Source organism: Mauremys mutica, chromosome 7 (assembly GCF_020497125.1).
Source record: "Mauremys mutica isolate MM-2020 ecotype Southern chromosome 7, ASM2049712v1, whole genome shotgun sequence".
NCBI classification, from domain to species: Eukaryota; Metazoa; Chordata; order Testudines; family Geoemydidae; genus Mauremys; species Mauremys mutica.
Genome location: NC_059078.1, coordinates 109210765 through 109229131, shown reverse-complemented (window position 1 = coordinate 109229131; position 18367 = coordinate 109210765). Strand labels below are relative to the sequence as shown.

General features: G+C 43.1%; 1 protein-coding gene across 1 annotated transcript in view; it reads left to right on the top strand.

Moving 5' to 3' along the window:
• Positions 1 to 18367, top strand: part of LOC123374183 (phospholysine phosphohistidine inorganic pyrophosphate phosphatase) — a 168632-nt gene that overhangs the window by 36685 nt on the left and 113580 nt on the right. The window contains exons 4-5 of the mRNA XM_045023823.1: positions 2270 to 2333; positions 5097 to 5189. Of these exons, the coding sequence (XP_044879758.1) occupies positions 2270 to 2333; positions 5097 to 5189 (157 nt within the window). The remainder of the gene's footprint in view (positions 1 to 2269; positions 2334 to 5096; positions 5190 to 18367) is intronic.

The following is an 18367-nucleotide window of genomic DNA, read 5'->3' as shown; positions in this document are numbered from 1 at the left end:
GTGCCACTGTCTCTCATACAACCTCTGTTTTCAGGGTCTGGAAACCCATCTAGCAGGCTATCTAGCTCAGCAATTTCTATAGCACCTCTGTCTGCAGTGTCCATGTGCTTGGTCATAAAAAATAGGCTCCAGATGAAATTTGAGCTCACAGAATTTGAATATAGGATATTTTTTAAAAGAAAACTTTAATAAAAAAATTGGTCAGCCTGTTTTTAATTTAAAGCAACCCAAATAAATAAATACACATGGAATTCAAAGGCTTTATCACTTTCATGTTGCAGATCTATAACACAGGGTGATTCTGTTTTATATTTGGAAGGACAGTGTTATTTGCAATCAGCTGGTTAGTTGATGTATAAAAGTGATGACATTGCTAGTTCTCAATCTTTATCTTTATTCTTCTAAGTGAAAAGTTGTAGGGACTTTTCACCCATATTGAAGAATCCGCAGAGAAAATGTGTCAAGGGGTATCAGCACAGTGGATTTAGCTGCTCCTGGGCAGCCATGAATCTGTACTCCCACAGGTCAATAATCCACAAACTAAGAAGATTTTTCCATTTCCATTATGGTCTATTGAGCCCTTGAGATAAGAAGTTGTCACTACAGCTTCTGGGGCCAAGAATGAACATTTTAAAAAAAACAACCCTACGTTGCACAACAGACAAGAATAGCTCCTTCAGGGCCACTGGTATTTAGCTCTATTTTGGTTTAGCATTAATAACCTGCTCTTTAAAAACTCAAAAATAACTATGACTAAATCAGCTTTTTGAAAAGTTTCACCTCCCGAGTAGGACTTTTCCAGCCCACATAAAACAGGTTGCCAAATGTAGCCCAAAGTATTGTGTCCTAGGTGCTGGAACAGACGGTGCTCCCCTTGTCCCAAAACAGTCAACACACACAATGGAAGATTGTGTGTGTGTGTGTGAGCATGGCTTTATTAAAAAAGATATCTCAGTATAACACTTAGACAGGCACCAAGATTTTCAGAGCCACTAGTGATTTTGGGTGCTCAGCTTGAGGCAGCTGATTCAGAGGATAGGTGCTCTGCAATTTTTGAAAATGAGGTCCCTTTCAAACATCTCAAGTTGGGCACCCAAAACAACTTTGAAGACCTTGGCCATAAATGCCAGTGTAAGCCTTCTCTCCAGATTGCTTCTCAACTTCCATCTTAGAACTTCTCAGCTCCAACCCTTTGTTCACAGGACCACTCAAGAGAAAAATCTACATGCAATTCCCTTCTATCCAGGGTGGAGTTAACAGACTACACCTGCTGCAGTGAATCAGCAAGATTCCCCACTAGCATCTCCCTGCAATATTCATTTAAACTTTGCAGGAAACACATGGCAAAAGTGTATGTGTTTGTACCATGACTACCACTATTGGGCTCTGAATCTGTTTGAGGCCATTGCCTGCTACCACAGCATAAATAATAACAGCAAACTAATGTTTTAACATTTGTTAACGGATGCATGAAAAAAATGTAGTCATTAATATATTATGCAATCTTTCTCCATGTATTGTTTGTGTGTAAGTGGCATATCCTGTGCCTTGTACAATATAGTCCCAATACTGTGCAGCACTTGCCAAAGTTAATGGCAAAACTGATTGATTTCATTGGGAGGAGGTGTAAACCTTATGTCTTAAAAACTGTAGCCAGCTAGAATCAGAGAATTATGTTGGGCCTGATATAAGCAATTGCAACTCCGTTGAAGTCAATGCTAACAATTTGGCAGTTCATCTGTTCATAAAGAGATTAAGTTCTAAGAAAAACAAAGAAAAGAGAGGCGCTCTTAAACTGGTTGTGTTGTTTTGAACCAAGAGCGCCCTTGGCCAGGTTACCCCAGAACTAATGTCCCTGTTTTCTTCATGTGAGAGCAATGGGTTAGCGATTAGCAATTAGGGAGTAGTAACACAGCTGTCATCCTTTGTGAGAAACACTAATACACAGCAGTGGGAACCACTTTAAGTAGAAGCATGGGGCCAAATTCAACCCTGGCATAGGATGGTTGAACTTCATTGGAGTCAGTGGAATTGTGTGACATATGCAGGTCTGAATTTGGTCTTGGGATCTGGTTAGGTCTCCCCATTAGCAGTGCACCGTTGAGTAGCGGACAGACTGCATAGTACAATTCAATGTAAATTAAGGCTCCAGAATTCCTAATTACTTATCTTCTAGTCCCAGCCATACACACATTTGTATAGGCACAGAATTAATAGACTATAGTTTTTTATGTTCAGTTGCCAACATCTTTATCACTTCCATTTCCAGGCGCTATTATAAAGAAACCGATGGTCTGAAACTTGATGTTGGAGTGTATATGAAGGCATTAGAGGTATTTTATAGCTTGCATTATGTTTACCTGCTCTGTGCACCTTGCTCAAAATAACTGATAGCACATATTTCTATCTTCTGTAATTCTTTTTGCTCATAAATGACTATAAATCAACTACATTGCTGCGCATGTGAATGGGTGAACTCATTCTGCTTGGCTCTGACTCCATCCTTATGTATTCAAAAGTTTCAGCTTGAACTTTAATATTGTTGGGGTCCTGTATGGGACGGAGAGACAGTGGAAAAAGGAGTCAAAGAGGAAAAATACAATGAAAAAATTCAGTGAAGAATGGGGCAGAGAAAACTACTGTTACAGAGGCTAGATATCCCAACCAGGATTGGTGCCCCTTTATGCAAGGCTTTGAACTAAGAATACACATGGTAAGACACTCCTTTTTCGTAAGAGCTTACAGGCTAAGGCTCTGATTCAGCATATGAGTAATGCCATTGATTATAATTAGATGACTCATGCATGAAACTATGCGTGTGCTGAAGTCATAGTAGGAATGGGGCCTATTACATAAGTCAGGCTGAAGATGAGTGAAGGGAAGAATTATTATGTCCCATTTACTGAGGCCAGGTTTACATTACACACTTTCTTTGGTGTAACTACATTGCTCAGGAGTTTGAAAATATCTACACCCCTTAGCAGAGGTGAAAGTAAGCCGGTACAGAGTACCGGTAAAAAAAGGTGCTGTAGTATACCGGCAAATAAGTGGAGCGTTCAGTGCTGGCTTACTTTCACCTCTTTAGGCTGCATAAGAAAAAGTTCAAACTCGAAGCTAATAAAAGCTTGGAAAGGGAAAACTCATTGTCACATTCGTTTGTTGTTTCTCTCCATCTTCTCCAGCCAGGCTGCCCGACGCGGCTAGGCTCCGCGTTTCCCCGAACCCCGCACTCAGTAGGGGCTCCCCTCTAGCTTGTAGCAGGGAGCAGGGGGACTGGCTGAGGGAGAAGCCTCCCCAGGTAGCCTGCTGCCTGCATAAGAACAGTTTAAATGTAGCTGTTCACTCTGCCTCTGAATCATGGGATTCGGGGCTATTTCTGGCATCCTTGTTAATTTCACTCATGGTTGTTGGGTGTGTGTGTGTGTGTGACCAAAGCCGGGGCAGTTCTTTTCTGCCCCCTGGATGAGGCAATCTTCAATAATATAATACACAAAAAAGACAATCAAAATCAGGAACCATTTCCAAGTTCAAATCTATCCCATTCCCTCCCCAGCAGAGGATCATGGTTGTGATGTCCAATCTGCTTGCAGATCCTCTTTGAAATGTTACTGTTTAGAAAAAAAAAAAAAAAGCACATAGAGAACATGGTGGGAAGATGTGTTCCGCCAATCGGGGTTTATTTTGGGCAAAGCAATTTTGGTAAAACAACTAAAGATTCACAGGGAAAGCAAATAGCCTGATAGACAAAACCACAAAGGGATTGGAGAGGAAAACTGGATATTCAGGGAAATTATTGTGCCTTCTTTGAAAGAAATAGTAGTTTTCTTTCCACCCACTTTATATATTGAATTAAGCACCTGAAATGTCCTTAGGACATAGGGGCACAGATCTCTTTTTGGTGTGTCTGTCCCACAGAGTGCGAGGATGAAATTGACAAAACTTTCTCTAAGTATCTTGTATATTTCCCCCAACCTTGAATGAAATTAACAAGGATGCCAGAAATAGCCCCTACTCCCCACCAGGGGGTGAACAGCTAGATTTAAACTGTTCTTATGCAGGCAGCAGGCTACCTGGGGAGGCTTCTCCCTCAGCCACTCCCCGTGCTCCCTGCTACAAGCTACAGGGGAGCCCCTGCAGCCCCTGCTGAGTGTGGGGGTCGAGGGAACGCAGACCCTAGCCACCTCGGGCAGCCTGGCTGGAGGAGGAGGGAGGACAAGGAGAAGGAGTGGGGACCCATACTAATAAGAGCTGTATTTTACTTTCACTTCTGCCCCTTAGTGACATAGTTATACCGAACTTAACTCCTTGTGTAGACAGCGCTGCTCTCCCACCGATATAACTACTGCCTCTCACTGACAGGAGAGCTCTCTTCTGTTGGTTTAGAGCATCTTCACCAGAAGCGCTAGAGCAGCACAGCTTCACTGATGCAAGTTGGTAGTGTAGACCTGCCTTGAGGCTCAGAGAGGGATTAAAAATAAATTCAGAGCAACTATGGAGAAAGGAGCAAAGTGGGAGGGACGGGAAGCATTCTAATGGAAAAATAAAGAGCATATGTATATACAATGCGAATGCAATGAACTCATTTTTGCCAATGTAGCTTTTGGGGAGGGTAGCCTGCCCATAATAAACAGTGCAGGCTTCCTGTTAGCTAGGAACGCCTTATTTATTATACATGGGTATATAACTACAGCTAAATAAGGCTTTCAACCTTAAAAATGGGCTATATGGTTCACAAAACCTCCATATCCTTGAAATTCACCCACAATTCCTGAACAAACGTTTGTCAGCAAAGCACATCATTGCTGTAACAATGAATTTTTGTGACTCCAGTGTGAGCAAGATTAGAATTAGAAGACTACTTTCCTGTTGGAAAATGTGCCCAGTTATTAATTCTAGACATTTCAAGAAGGCTTTTTCTCCTAACAGAGAACAATCTCCTATTATCCAAATCCTCTGTTACCTTCATCTACTAATCCATACGTTATTGAAAGGAATCAGTCAGTAATCACATCCTCTTTCATACAATCTACAGAGAATGTGAAGTTGAACAAATCCTTTTCTAATCTATACAATATTATTTCTGTCCTTTTTCTTAGTATGCTTGTGATGTTCAAGCTGAGGTGGTGGGAAAGCCGGCAAAAATGTTTTTCCAATCAGCCTTGGCAGAAATGCAAGTTGAGCCACAGCAGGTAAGATTTCTTGTGCAACATTCACTAGATGTGCTGCGTAGTGATTGTCACCAGAATAAAAAAATACATTTCTGGGGCACCATCCGGCAATCTTTTCTCAGTCAAAACTTTCATTGAAACCAATGGAAGGATTGATGGAGTGTGGACTTCAGGATTGGGCCCACACTGGCAAATGAAAAGTGCTTTGTTCAATGGCCATTCTAAAATTTTACATTATATTTACATTATGCATATATTTATTCCCATGAAGTCTTAGAAAAGATCTGACAAAGACTCTTTAAAATAACAAGGGCCAGACATTTTTTCTTTACAAACCCACCAATCTAATTAGACAGAAGAGTCTGACCTCATCCACTAGGTCAAATGTAGTATACATACCTGAGTGCAGTGACCTGCTGTATTTCTTCTCCACTGCATGTTCTTCTCAATCACCTAGTAGAGGTACTGTAATGCAGGAAATTCACTCCTGAAATATGCAACATCATTTTTCCATATTTTCTCCTCTTCTTGTGATCCTTCGTGCCCTTCCATTACTTCCCTCTTCCTATCACTCTGTATCATGTCCTGTAACATACATCTTTCCTCTCCCTAATTATCCCTTCATCCTCCTCTCCCTTTTCAATTGTTCTGTCCTTCCTTCCTTACCATACCCTCTTTTTCTCCTCTCCACCATCTTGGAGTATTTCAGGAGGAAGGACTATTACTTAAGTTAAAGGAAACAACAACACAAAAAAGAACAAAAGTAGAGTCTCCACAAGAGACTCTCTTCAATTTGTCCACATCTTTCCTAAAGTGTGGTGCCTAGAATGAACATAAGAACGGCCGTACCGGGTCAGACCAAAGGTCCATCTAGCCCAGTATCCTGTCTTCCGACAGTGGCCAATGCCAGGTGCCCCAGAGGGCATGAGCAGAACCGGTAATCATCAAGTGATCCATCCCGTCACCCATCCATACACCTCAGAATAATATTAGCCTTTTTCTCAACTGCATCACACTGTTGACTCATATTCCATTCGTGATCCACTTTAACCCACAGATCCTTTTCAGCGGTATTGCCACCTAGCCAGTTATTCCCCATTTTGTAGTTGTGCATTTGATTTTTCCTTCCTAACTGAAGTATTTTGCACTTACCTTTCATTGAATTTCATCGTGTTGAATTCAGACCAACTCTCCAATTTGTCAAGGTCATTTTTAATTCTAATCCCGTCCTTCAGAGTGCTTGGAATCTCTCTGACCTTGGTAGCATCTGCAAATTTTATAAGCATATTCTTCACACCACTGTCTGAGTCATTAATGAGACTATTGAATAGTACTAGAACCAGGCCTGACCCCTGCAGTACCCCACTAGATACATTCTCCCAGTTTGACATCAAGCCATTGATAATTACTCTTTCAGTATGGTCTTTCATCCAGAAGTGCACCCACTTTATAGTAATTTCATCTAGACCATATTTCATTAATATGCTTATGAGAATGTCATGTGGGACTATGTCAAAAGCCATACTAAAATCAAGATATAGCACATCTACTACTTTCACCTTATCCACTAGGCCAGTAATCTGGTCAAAGAAGGAAGTTAGATTGGTTTGGTATGATTTATTCTTGACAAATCCATGCTGGCTATTAATCCTATTATCCTCTAAGTTCTTAGAAATTGATAGTTTAATAATTTTGTTCCAGTATCTTTCTAGATATAGAAGTTAAGCTGACTGGTCTATAATTTCTGGGGTCCTCTTTGTTCCCCCTTTTAAAGATAGATACTATGTTTGCCCTCGTCAAGTTATCTGGGACATCACCTGTCCTCTATGATAATTGCTAATTTTCTGAGATTGCTTCAGCTAGTTCCTTATGTACTCTAAGATGAATTTCATCAGAACATACCAACTTGAATATATTCAACTTACCTAAATATTTTTTAACCTGTGCTTTCTCTATTTTGGCTTGTGTTTCTTCCCCTGTGGTGGTGTCATTAATTGTGTTGACAATCTGGTCACTATTAGCCTTTTTAGTGAAGACTGAAGCAAAATAGGCATTAAACACTTCAGCCTTCTTGATGTCATGGTTAGCCCTCTTTTCCTGCTAAGTAGAGGAGCTACACTTTCCTTCATCTTTTTCATGCTCCTAATGTATTTCAAGAACCAGTTCTTATTGCCTTTCATTGTGCCTTGCTAGGTATAACTCATTTTTTGCCTTAGCCTTCCTGACTTTGTACTTCCCTTTTGTGGTTCCCTTTCACCTCTTGATTCACAACTAATTCCTCCCTGTTGGTGAGAATCAAGTCTAAAATGGCTGTTCTCTTGGTTATTTCCTCCAGATCATGGAACAAAAAGTTGTCCCCACTATATTCCAAGAATTTATTGGAAATTTTGAGTTTTGCTGTAGTACTTTTCCAACAGATCTCGGGGTAGTTAAAGCCCCCCATTACTACCAGGTCTTATGTTTTGGATATTTCTGTTATTTATTCTAGAAATGGCTCATTTATCTCCTCTTCCTGATTTGGTGGTCTGTAATACACCCCTGCCATGAAGTCATGCCTCTTATCTTTTCCCAGAGACTTTCAGCTGGTCTGTCTCTCACCTCCTTCTGGACGTCAGAACAAGTGTATAAATTCTTGATGTATAATGCAACACCTCCTCTTTTTTTTTTTTAGTCCTTCCCATCCTTCCTGAAGAAGCTATGCCCCTCTGTACCAGTATTCCAGTTATGAGACTTATCCCACCCTGATGCCAATTAAGTCATAATTTAGTTTATGGACTAATACTGCCAGTTCTCCCTCATACTTCTTGCCTTTGTGTATAAACGTTTAAAATGTTGAGCAGATTTCCCCACCGATTTACCTCTTCTTGCTCCCATGACCCTAGTGTAATTTTCCACATTTCTCCCTTCAACCCTCTGTTAAGTTTGCCTTTTATTATACTTACCTGTGGGCTTTTGTCACCTGCCCCCTTTGAACCTAGTTTAAAGCCCTTCTCACTAGGTTGGTGGGCAAAGATGCTCTCCCTCTTCTTGGTCAGGTTGACCCCATCTCTTCCCAGCAGAGCATCTTCCCGGAACAGCATCCCATGGTCGAGGAAGCTGAAGCCCTCCCATTGACACTATTTGCGCAGTCATGCGTTCATCTTCAGCATGTGTGTGTTCCTGCCAGAGTCCTTGCCTGGAGAAACTGGAGAAAAGCCTGTTGAGTCTTTGGGTTAAGTTTAGAAGCGAGAGCAACAAGGATGAAGTCATGGTGGGCGTGTGCTATAGACCACCGGCCCAGGAGGATGAGGTAGATGAGGCTTTCTTTGGACAATTAACTGAAGTTTCCAGAGCACAGGCCCTGAATCTGATGGGGGACTTCAATCACCCTGACATCTGCTGGGAGAGCAATACAGCAGTACACAGACAATCCAGGAAGTTTTTGGAGTGTTGGGGACAACTTCCTGGTGCAAGTGCTGGAGGAACCAACCAGGGGCTGTTCTCCTCTTGACCTGCTGCTCACAAACAGGGAAGAATTGGTAGGGGAAGTAGAAGTGGGTGGCAACCTGGGCAGCAGTGACCATGAGATAGTTGAGTTCAGGATCCTCACAAAAGGAAGAAAGGAGAGTAACAAAATACAGACTCTGGACTTCAGAAAAGCAGACTTTGACTCCCTTAGGGAACGGATGGGCAGGATTCCCTGGGAGGTGAATATGAGGGGGAAAGGAGTCCAGGAAAGCTGGCTATATTTTAAAGAAGCCTTATTGAGGGTGCAGGAACAAACCATCCTGATGTGCAGAAAGAATAGTAAATATGGCAGGTGACCAGCTTGGCTTAACAGTGAAATCTTCGGTTAGCTTAAACACAAAAAGAAAGCTTACAAGAAGTGGAAACTTGGTCAGATGACTAGAGAGGAGTATAAAAATATTGCTCGAGCATGCAGGGGTGTAATCAAGAAGGCCAAAACACAACTGGAATTGCAGCTAGCAAGGGATGTGAAGGGTAACAAGAAGGGTTTCTACAGGGTTGTTAGCAACAAGAAAAAGGTCAGGGAAAGTGTGGGACCTTTAATGAATGGGGGAACCTAGTGACAGATGATGTGGAAAAAGCTGAAGTACTTTTGCCTCTGTCTTCACAGACAAGGTCAGCTCCCACACTGCTGTCCTGGGCAACACAGTATGGGGAGGAGGTGAGCAGCCCTCAGTGGTGAAAGAACAGGTTAAGGACTATTTAGAAAAGCTGGATATGCACAAATCCATGGCTCCAGATCTAATGCATCTGAGGATGCTGAGTGAATTGGCTGATGTGATTGCACAGCCATTGCCATTATCTTTGAAAACTCGTGGTGATCAGGGGAGGTCCCGGACAATTGGAAAAAGGCAAATATAGTGCCTATCTTTAAAAAAGGGAAGAAGGAGAATCCGGGGAACTACAGACTGGTCAGCCTCACCTCAGTCCCTGAAAAAATCATGGCGCACGTCCTCAAGGAATCCATTTTGAAGCACTTGGAGGAGAGGAAGGTGATCAGGAACAGTCAACATGGATTTACTAAGGGAAAGTCATGCCTAACCAACCTGATTGCCTTCTATGATGAGATAACTGGCTTTGTTGATATAGGGAAAGCAGTGGATATGATATATCTTGACTTTAGCAAAGCTTTTGATACGGTCTCCCACCAGCAAGTTTAAAAAGTATGGATTGGATGAATGGACTGTAAGGTGGATAGAAAGCTGGCTAGATTGTCAGGCTCAATGGGTAGCGATCAACAGCTCAATGTCTAGTTGGCAGCCAGTATCAAGTGGAGTGCCCCAGGGGTCAGTCCTAGGCCGGTTTTGTTCAACATCTTTATTAATGATCTGGATGATGGGATAGATTGCACCCTCAGTAAGTTCGCGGATGACACTAAGCTGGGAGGAGAGGTAGATATGCTGGAGGGTAGGGTTAGGATGAGAAGCTGGATATGAGTCAGCAGTGTGCCCTTGTTGCCAAGAAGGCTAACGGCATATTAGGTTGCATTAGTAGGAGCATTGCCAGCAGATTGAGGGAAGTGATTATTCCCCTTTAATCAGCACTGGTGAGGCCACATCCGGAGTACTGCATCCAGTTTTGGGCCCCCCACTACAGAAAGGATGTGGACAAATTGGAGAGAGTCCAGTGGAGGGCAACTAAAATGATTAGGGGGCTGGGGCACATGACTTATGAGGGGAGGCTGAGGGAATTGGGCTTATTTAGTCTGCAGAAGAGAAGAGTGAGGGGGGATTTGATAGCAGCCTTTAGCTACCTGAAGGGGGGTTCCAAAGAGGATGGAGCTCGGCTCTTCTCAGTGGTGGCAGATAACAGAATAAGGAGCAATGGTCTCAAGTTGCAGTGGGGGAGATCTAGGTTGGCTGTTAGGGAAAAACTGTTTCACTAGGAGGGTGATGAAGTACTGGAATGGGTTACCTAGGGAGGTGGTGGAATCTCCATCCTTAGAGTTTTTAAGGCCCAGTTTGACAAAGCCCTGGTTGGGATGATTTAGTTGGTGTTGGTCCTGCTTTGAGCAGGGGGTTGGACTAGATGTCCTCCCTAGGTCTCTTCCAACCCTAATCTTCTATGATTCTGTGATTCAGCTGGGAGGATGGACAAGAGTTCAGTTGGTGCCCCGACCCTTTCACCTTTATAGTCACTGCTGATCTGCTCAGGGTTGCCTGACAGGATCATTAGTGTCCATGTGGCTGAGGAGCATAGGGTAGTGATCAGAGAGCCTTGGCAGCCTTTCCATAACATCTCTGACATGGGCCCCAGGGCAGGCAACACATCTCCCTGGTCTCATGTCAGGTCAGCAGATGGATGCCTCCATGCCCCTCAGAAGAGAGTCACCGACCACCAGCACCCTACGCAGCCTCCTCTTGGGTGCAGTGGCCATGAGCCTTCCACCTTTGGGGTAGGTAGCTCCTCCTCAGTCACTGGGGTCTGCTCCTCAACTTCCTGTTGCCAGTGCAGCATACTGGTTCGTCACCACAATAGACATGGGTGGTGGGTGGAGCACTGTCTAATGCCCAACGTGGCCAGCATCCAGTCTCCTCCCTTTAAAACAGCCATTCCTCCTTCCTTCTCTGGTGCTGCTGTAGTCCTCTATAGACAGGTAACATCCTCTGTCCCAGATGTTTACAGATGCATCCCGTTGATGAGGTCCTCGTGCTCCTGGATGCTATGCAGATGAAGCATCTCCTCCTGCAGCTCTCTTACCTGCTTCCTAAGGGAGACACCTCTCACACCAGGTGATTCCCTCTGCCTGGGTTTCATCATCAGAGACATGCAGGCCACATTCCCAGCAAGTCAAGACCAGGGCCTGGGTAGACACCTCCACGGTGTGTGTATCTAAATAGAATTTTTTTTATATATTCAATATATATATTATGTATATGTTTTCATGTATAAAAAGTATGTGTGTGTATTAAATAATTGAAAGAAATTATATTATAGGCAGAGCTGGTAGTGCCACCTATAGTTTAAGTTGCTTGACACTTTTCACTGCAGAAAAGTAGTATGTATGCAGAAAAATAGATTGTAGCATAATGCATATGCACAAGGGGGCCAAATCAAACTTGTTTGGGTAGCATTTATTCTGGCATCTCCTAACTTGACTTTGCAAGTGTAAGAGTGTATGTGTGTGCGTGCGTGTGTGTGTGTGTGCGCACATGTAAAAATACACTGTTCTTACAATACAATTGGTTCCTTAATGATCTATTATGTGATATTTTTCTCTCTCCTAAATGTGCTATGTCTATACCTATGACAGCAAAATAAGGAGCAGTTTAATTGCTTCTACCATTATAAAATACTCAGTAATAATTTATTCCATTTCTGAAATCCATTTAAATGTCAAATCAGCAGTACCACACAATCATTAAATCATTTTAGATGAATTGTGTTTTATAAAACATATTACAATTTTCTATTACCTTATTTTTAATGAATAAATTTTTTTTATAATACTATTTCACTACAGTAATGGTAGATTGTGGCAATGTTTAAAATTCTCAGGCTGCTTTAATCAATAATCACCAGTCATTTCCCTTGATGACTGCTTCTTACTGAGACCCTGACTTTGCCTTCTACTGCTGAGATGTTTTCAACTTGCACTTGGAGTAGAAGGAACTCCCTAAAGTCCAATTTTCATTGTAATCTTTCCTCAGTGGTGTAGAAATAACAGATTGATGGTATTACTTTAGTAGATTGGAAATTTAAATCTCTAAGAGGTAGCCAGAGCCTTCTTATGATTCAGTAGTATGACAAAGAATAACACATCTTAAAGGTTATTGAAATACGTAATTCAAATGTTTTAAGGCTGATGAAACTATGGATGATTTTGACAGCTTTACAATAAAACCTAAATAATGTTAAGGTTCTAGAAGTATTATATAATCACAGAAAGTTCTGCCTGTAGCAAATTTTCTTTTTTTAATGGGAATTATGGCACGTCATACTGGGGTACATAAACTATAGGTAGTTAACAAATTCCTGATTCTGTTACCTGCAAACCCGGGAATTAGGTCACTCCAGGAGTGGTAGACGGTGTCTACTTCTGTATTTGTACTTTCTGTATTCATTTGGGATGGGCTTGCACCTCTGGGGGTTGGGAGAGATTTGTAATGGCACAAATAGGAGTTAGGCACTCAACTTCCATTGAAAGATCAATTCAAATATAACTGCCCGTTGGGCGTTTGGAAAACTGCCCCAGTGTCTCAGCGTATTTATCTCTACCTTATCTACCTTATTGTACAATATCTTCCAGGTCAGAATTCACATTTGATGCCCTTTGCATGTTTGGTTGCTCAGCAAGTAGGTCCCAGATGAACACATTATTTTAAAATGAATTGGAATCTCAAAGCCTAGATGATTATCAGGCTGAGGGGAAAGAGGAGAAAAGTAAATACACAAAGTTTCTCTTATAAAGGATTTTAACACATTAGTTAATATTTTGCATATAGACTTCTATTGCTGTATATCCCAGTCATATTTAACATGATTATGGCTATTAAGCCTGTAGAAAAAATCTGCTTATGCAAAAATACTTTTTATCTTGGAGGTTACACTGTATTAAAATTCTATTGAAGTTGGCATAGATATTTCGGTGGCATCTTATCCATTTACTTTCTCCATGCACTTCACTTCACTTCAAAGTACAGCATGTGAGCTTGGCTTAAGTGTATAAAAACACAAAGCTATTGTTTTGTTTAGCATAGATGTTTTGGCTGTGTCATTCATCTTCTTAATGTGTCATTTCTTCTCCTTCAAAATTAGTGGTGCGTGTGTGTGTGTGTGTGCGCGCGCAACCCTGGCTAAACTCCACTATTCACAGACCAGGTACAGCAAGAGAAAGTTTCCACATTCTGCCGACCAGTGCTCCATAAGCCTTACTAGCATGGACTACTTTTGGGGGTGAGAAGATAGTTCACTCCACGTGTGTTCAGACGGCCAATAAGATTGCCAGTTGTAATGGTGATATCTCTGATATGGCCATATGTCTGCTAGGGATTACTCTGTGGCTGCCAGATGTCATTGAGCACTATTTTTTCATCACTACTGATTGAGGTTGGATTTGAACCAGCATCCTGGAGATAAAGAGCTATTTAAAAAATATATAATGACCAATCTCCCTGAGCCATCCATCACCCCCTTAAAGTGTAATTTTTAGAGAATATGCATTCTTTCACAAAATATATATGAACCCTCTTTCATTGCTTGCGTTTTATAGGATGTGGAAAAATATATATTACAACTCCTTCCAATTTTTGATGTATCGGGTTAATACTGTCATGGTTTTCTGACAGCCTTAGTACATTTTGTCTTTTTTGGTGAATTTTAAAAAGAAATAACTTCCACATGCTCACTGAACAGACTAATACCTGTTTTCCCTTTGTAAAATGTGATCATAAATGGGGATCTTTTAATTCTTGCTTTCAGTGGGTGTGTGACCTTTCCGTTCTCTCTCTCTCTCCCTCCATATTACAGTCAGAGAGGAAGTTAAACCTAGGTTTGACAGGTAGAATTTTTTTATTTCCCTTGACAGTGCACCTCTTGACCTCTATCTTCTTGCCAATGATTTTTTAAAATCCTAAATGATTTGGGAATAATTGCTCCTCCTTTAGTGATTATTGCCCTTCACCGATAGTAAATCTATGAAATCCCCAGAGGCTGGAGTACATTTTTGTATGCGTATGTCACAAGCTGGCCTGGATAGGCATCAGTGCTCATGTGCAGCTGCACTTTCTGAGCTGACTGTCTTCTTGCATGAAAACTTGCCTATGTAGAATATAATACACCACTGGTGAGCAACCTTCTCAGCTACTCATAAGTACTCAGATCCCTCAGAAACCCTCACAGAAACCCCCTTGGGACCAGGGCCGCCCAGAGGGGGAGCAAGTGGGGCAATTTGCCCCGGCAGGGCCCCCACAAGAGTTTTTCGGGGGCCCTGGAGCGGGGTCCTTCACTTGCTCCGGCGGCCCCGGAAAACTCTCGCGGGGCCAGGGCCCCCAGAGCTTCTTCCTCTCCCGGTCTTTGCCGGCGGCGGGTCCTTCCACTCCGGGCGGAAGGACCCCCACCCCCGAATTACCGCTGAAGCGGGACCCGTCGCCGAAGCGCAGCCGGGTCTTCGGCGGTAATTCGGTGGCAGGGGGCCCTTCCGTTCTGGGACCCACCGCCGAAGTGCCCCGAAGACCCGGCTGCGCTTCGGCGGCGGGTCCCGCTTCGGCGGTAATTTGGCGGCAGAGGAACCCCGCCGCAGGTCTTTGGGGCACTTCGGCGGCAGGTCCCGGAGCAGAAGGACCCCCCCGCCACCAAATTACCGCTGAAGCGAGGGCCCTCCGCCTCCGAAGACCCCAGGCCCCCGGAATCCTCTGGGCGACCCTGCTTGGGACTACCAACTGATGTACTGAGACTACCTCTGAGCCCGTTTTCCCTGGCAGCTTGGGACTTCAGTGCCCTGAGTGGTCTGAGCCAGACACGCTAGCCTGCTACAAACACAGACCCAGCTTTGAGCAACGTCCCCCAAAAGTTGCAGGCTTAACTGAAAACAGGTTAAGAACTGTTCCTGTCTCCAACACTCAGATACCCAGCTCCCAATGGGGTCCAAACCCCAAATAAATCCGTTTTACCCTGTATAAAGCTTATACAGGATAAACTTATAACTTGTTCGCCCTCTATAACACTGATAGAGAGGTATGCACAACTTTTGCCCCCCCCCCCCAAGGTATTAATACATACTCTGGGTTAATTAATAAGTAAAAAGTGATTTTATTAAATACAAAAAGTAGGATTTAAGTGGCTCCAACTAATAACAGAGAGAACAAAGTGAATTACCAAGCAAAGTAAAATAAAACATGCAAGTCTAAACCTAATACAGTAAGTGATTATAGATGAAATCTCACCCTCAGAGATGTTCCAGTAAGCTTTTTTTACAGACTAGCCTCCTTCTAGTCTATGTCCAGCAATCCCTCACACCCCTGTAGTTACTGTCCTTTGTTCCAGTTTCTTTCAGGTATCCCTTGGGGATGGAGAGGCTATTTCTTGAGCCAGCTGAAGACAAAAATTGAAGGGTCTCCCAGGGGCTTAAATAGACTTTCTCTTGTGGGTGGAGACCTCCTCCTCTCTCCTATGCAAAATCCAGCTCCAAGATGGAGTTTTGGAGTCACATGGGCAAGTCACATGTCCATGCATGACTCAGTTTTTACAGGCAGCAGCCATTGCCCACATGCTATCTTGAATGTCTCCAGGAAGACTTCTTATGTGGATTGGAGTCTTCCAAGATTCCTTGTCAGTTACGTGTTTCTTGATTGGGTACTTAATTTGCACATTCCTTTCTCAAGAAGCTGACCAAATGATTTACTAAGGCTACGTAAACTCAAACAAGTACACAGCCAATATTCATAACTTCGAATACAAAAATGACACATGCGTACAAATAGGATGAATATATTCAGTAGATCATAACCTTTGCAGAGATATGTTACATGGCATATGTAGCATAAAACATATTCCAGTTATGTCATTCGTATATATACGTTCGTAAGCATATTTCCATAAAGAATTATGGGGTGCAACATCACACCCATATTCATGGTTTCCCTTTTTCAAAGGAAATCCCCTTTTAGGGTTTTAGAGCTGGAGTGAAGACCTGTTTCCTTAAGAATTCATGTCCTCTTAGGGTATGTCTACACTGCTGCAATTAAACACCTGTAGGTGGCCTATGCCAGCTGACTCGGGCAAAGGGGTTGTTTAATTGCAATGTAGAAGTTCAGGCTTGGGCGGGAGTCCAGGCTCTAGGTCCAGGACCCTGTGAGGTGGGAGGGCCCCAGGGCTGGGGCTGCAGCCCAACTCTGAACATCTACACTGCAATTAATCAGTCTCTTAGCCTGAGTCTGTTGGCATGGGCCAGCCATGGGTGTCTAATTGCAGTGTAGACATGCCCTTACAGTCCCCAAAACCAAGGCCACATAGGCCTGTGCTCTTGTGGAAGGCAGCTCTGCACTGAGTCTGAGGATGGTCATGCTGGCAATAGAGTCCTGCTGCCATGTAGGAGACAAGAAACTCATACATATTATCTCCCTGCAGCCTCCACTGACTCTCCATGGATTCTGCCCCCTTTCTCTTTACCATTCAGGGGTCAGGGAGGCACCAATAGCCATGGAGAGATGCCTGAAGGGAGGGAGAGGAGTTTGTTGATGAGGGGGCTAATTTAGAAGCTACTGAAGCCGATGCTTGTGGGTGAGAGATGACTGGAGGGAAAGCAAGAGGCTCTACTCCGGCCCCTTTTCCCAATGCCTGTGGAAGTAAGTGTGTGTGTGGGTGGGAGGGGGGGCGTGAATGGCCCCCATTCGCAGCTGATAGCATTCTGGAGCTCCGGTGCTAGAGCAGGAGCAAGATGGCTCTTTGGCTGCCTTGCTATTTCCCCAGCTGGCACTTCAGTGGGGAATCCCCCTTTGCTTCACATTGAAAATATCAAGGGAGGAGCTGCCTCCTTCCTCACTCCAGTCCCCAGTGCTCCTTGATGTCGAGGAAGTGGAGAGGCTGCAGAAAATAGCCACAAAAATGGTATGAGGGCTGGACAAAATGCCCATACAGTGAGAGACTTAAAAAACTCAATCTGTTTATCTTATCAAAAAGAAGATTGAGCGGTGCCTTAATCACAGTATACAAGTACCTTCATGGGCAGAAAACACTGGGTACTAGAGGGCTCATCAGCCTAGTCAAGAAAGGCATCACAAGAGCCAGTCACTGGAAGCTGAAGCCAGACAAATTCAAATTAGAAATCAGGCACGAACTTTTAACTGTCACTTGTAGTAAAAGTGATTAAACCGTTGGAACAAACTACCAAGGGAAAGGGTGGATTCTTCATCTCTTAAAACCGGATGTCTTTCTAGAAGACATGCTTTAGTCAAACATAAGTTACTGGGCTCAATGCAGGAGTAAGTTGGTGAAACTTAATGGCGTGGGGTGTACATATAAGAGATTAAGTTAGTTGATCTGATGGCCCCATCCGGCCTTAAACTCTTTGAAACAATGGAGCAGACACGGAATAGCACCATGAATGCTACAAATTGAAAATTTTAATAGATATAAGGTATGGTGATGGAGGGCCAGATCATGTCATCCCTTCTGTCCTTAAATTCTGTGAATCTGTGGAAATGGTTCCTTCCCTCCCCAGCATCAGACCCAACACGCTATGGCAACCAAATTTTCTGTAACTTCAGTTTGGGCGTCTTCATTTGTGCTCTATATAAACAGCAGCAGGGAGGGCTGTGATAACAGCGTGACTGTATAGTGCAGAGGCTCTTAAATTTGGCCCTCATTATGGGTACACTTGATGCCCATGCTGTTATGTGGCTGCATCGTATATTAAAAAGATGTTTCAAGGAACAGGCTAGGAAAGAAGAGGTTTTAATATTAGCTAGAAATGGTAACTGGAATGATGCCTAAAATAGAAAGATTCTGTGTGTTTTATTTTCATAAAGCTGTTGCACACCACCCACACAAACACACAAAAACAAGTCAGAATTCCCCCTAGAATATGGTTACTAGAGAAGCCAGCCCCCATTTGTGGTGTACGTGACTCATTCCCATGACCTCTCTGACAAGGGCCTATTTATCAGCCCAACTCAGATGGAAAAATGCTAGGCTGGCTTTCTATGCATGCTCAGTGGAGTCCCCTTGGTGCTATTCTTGGCAACACCATTGCC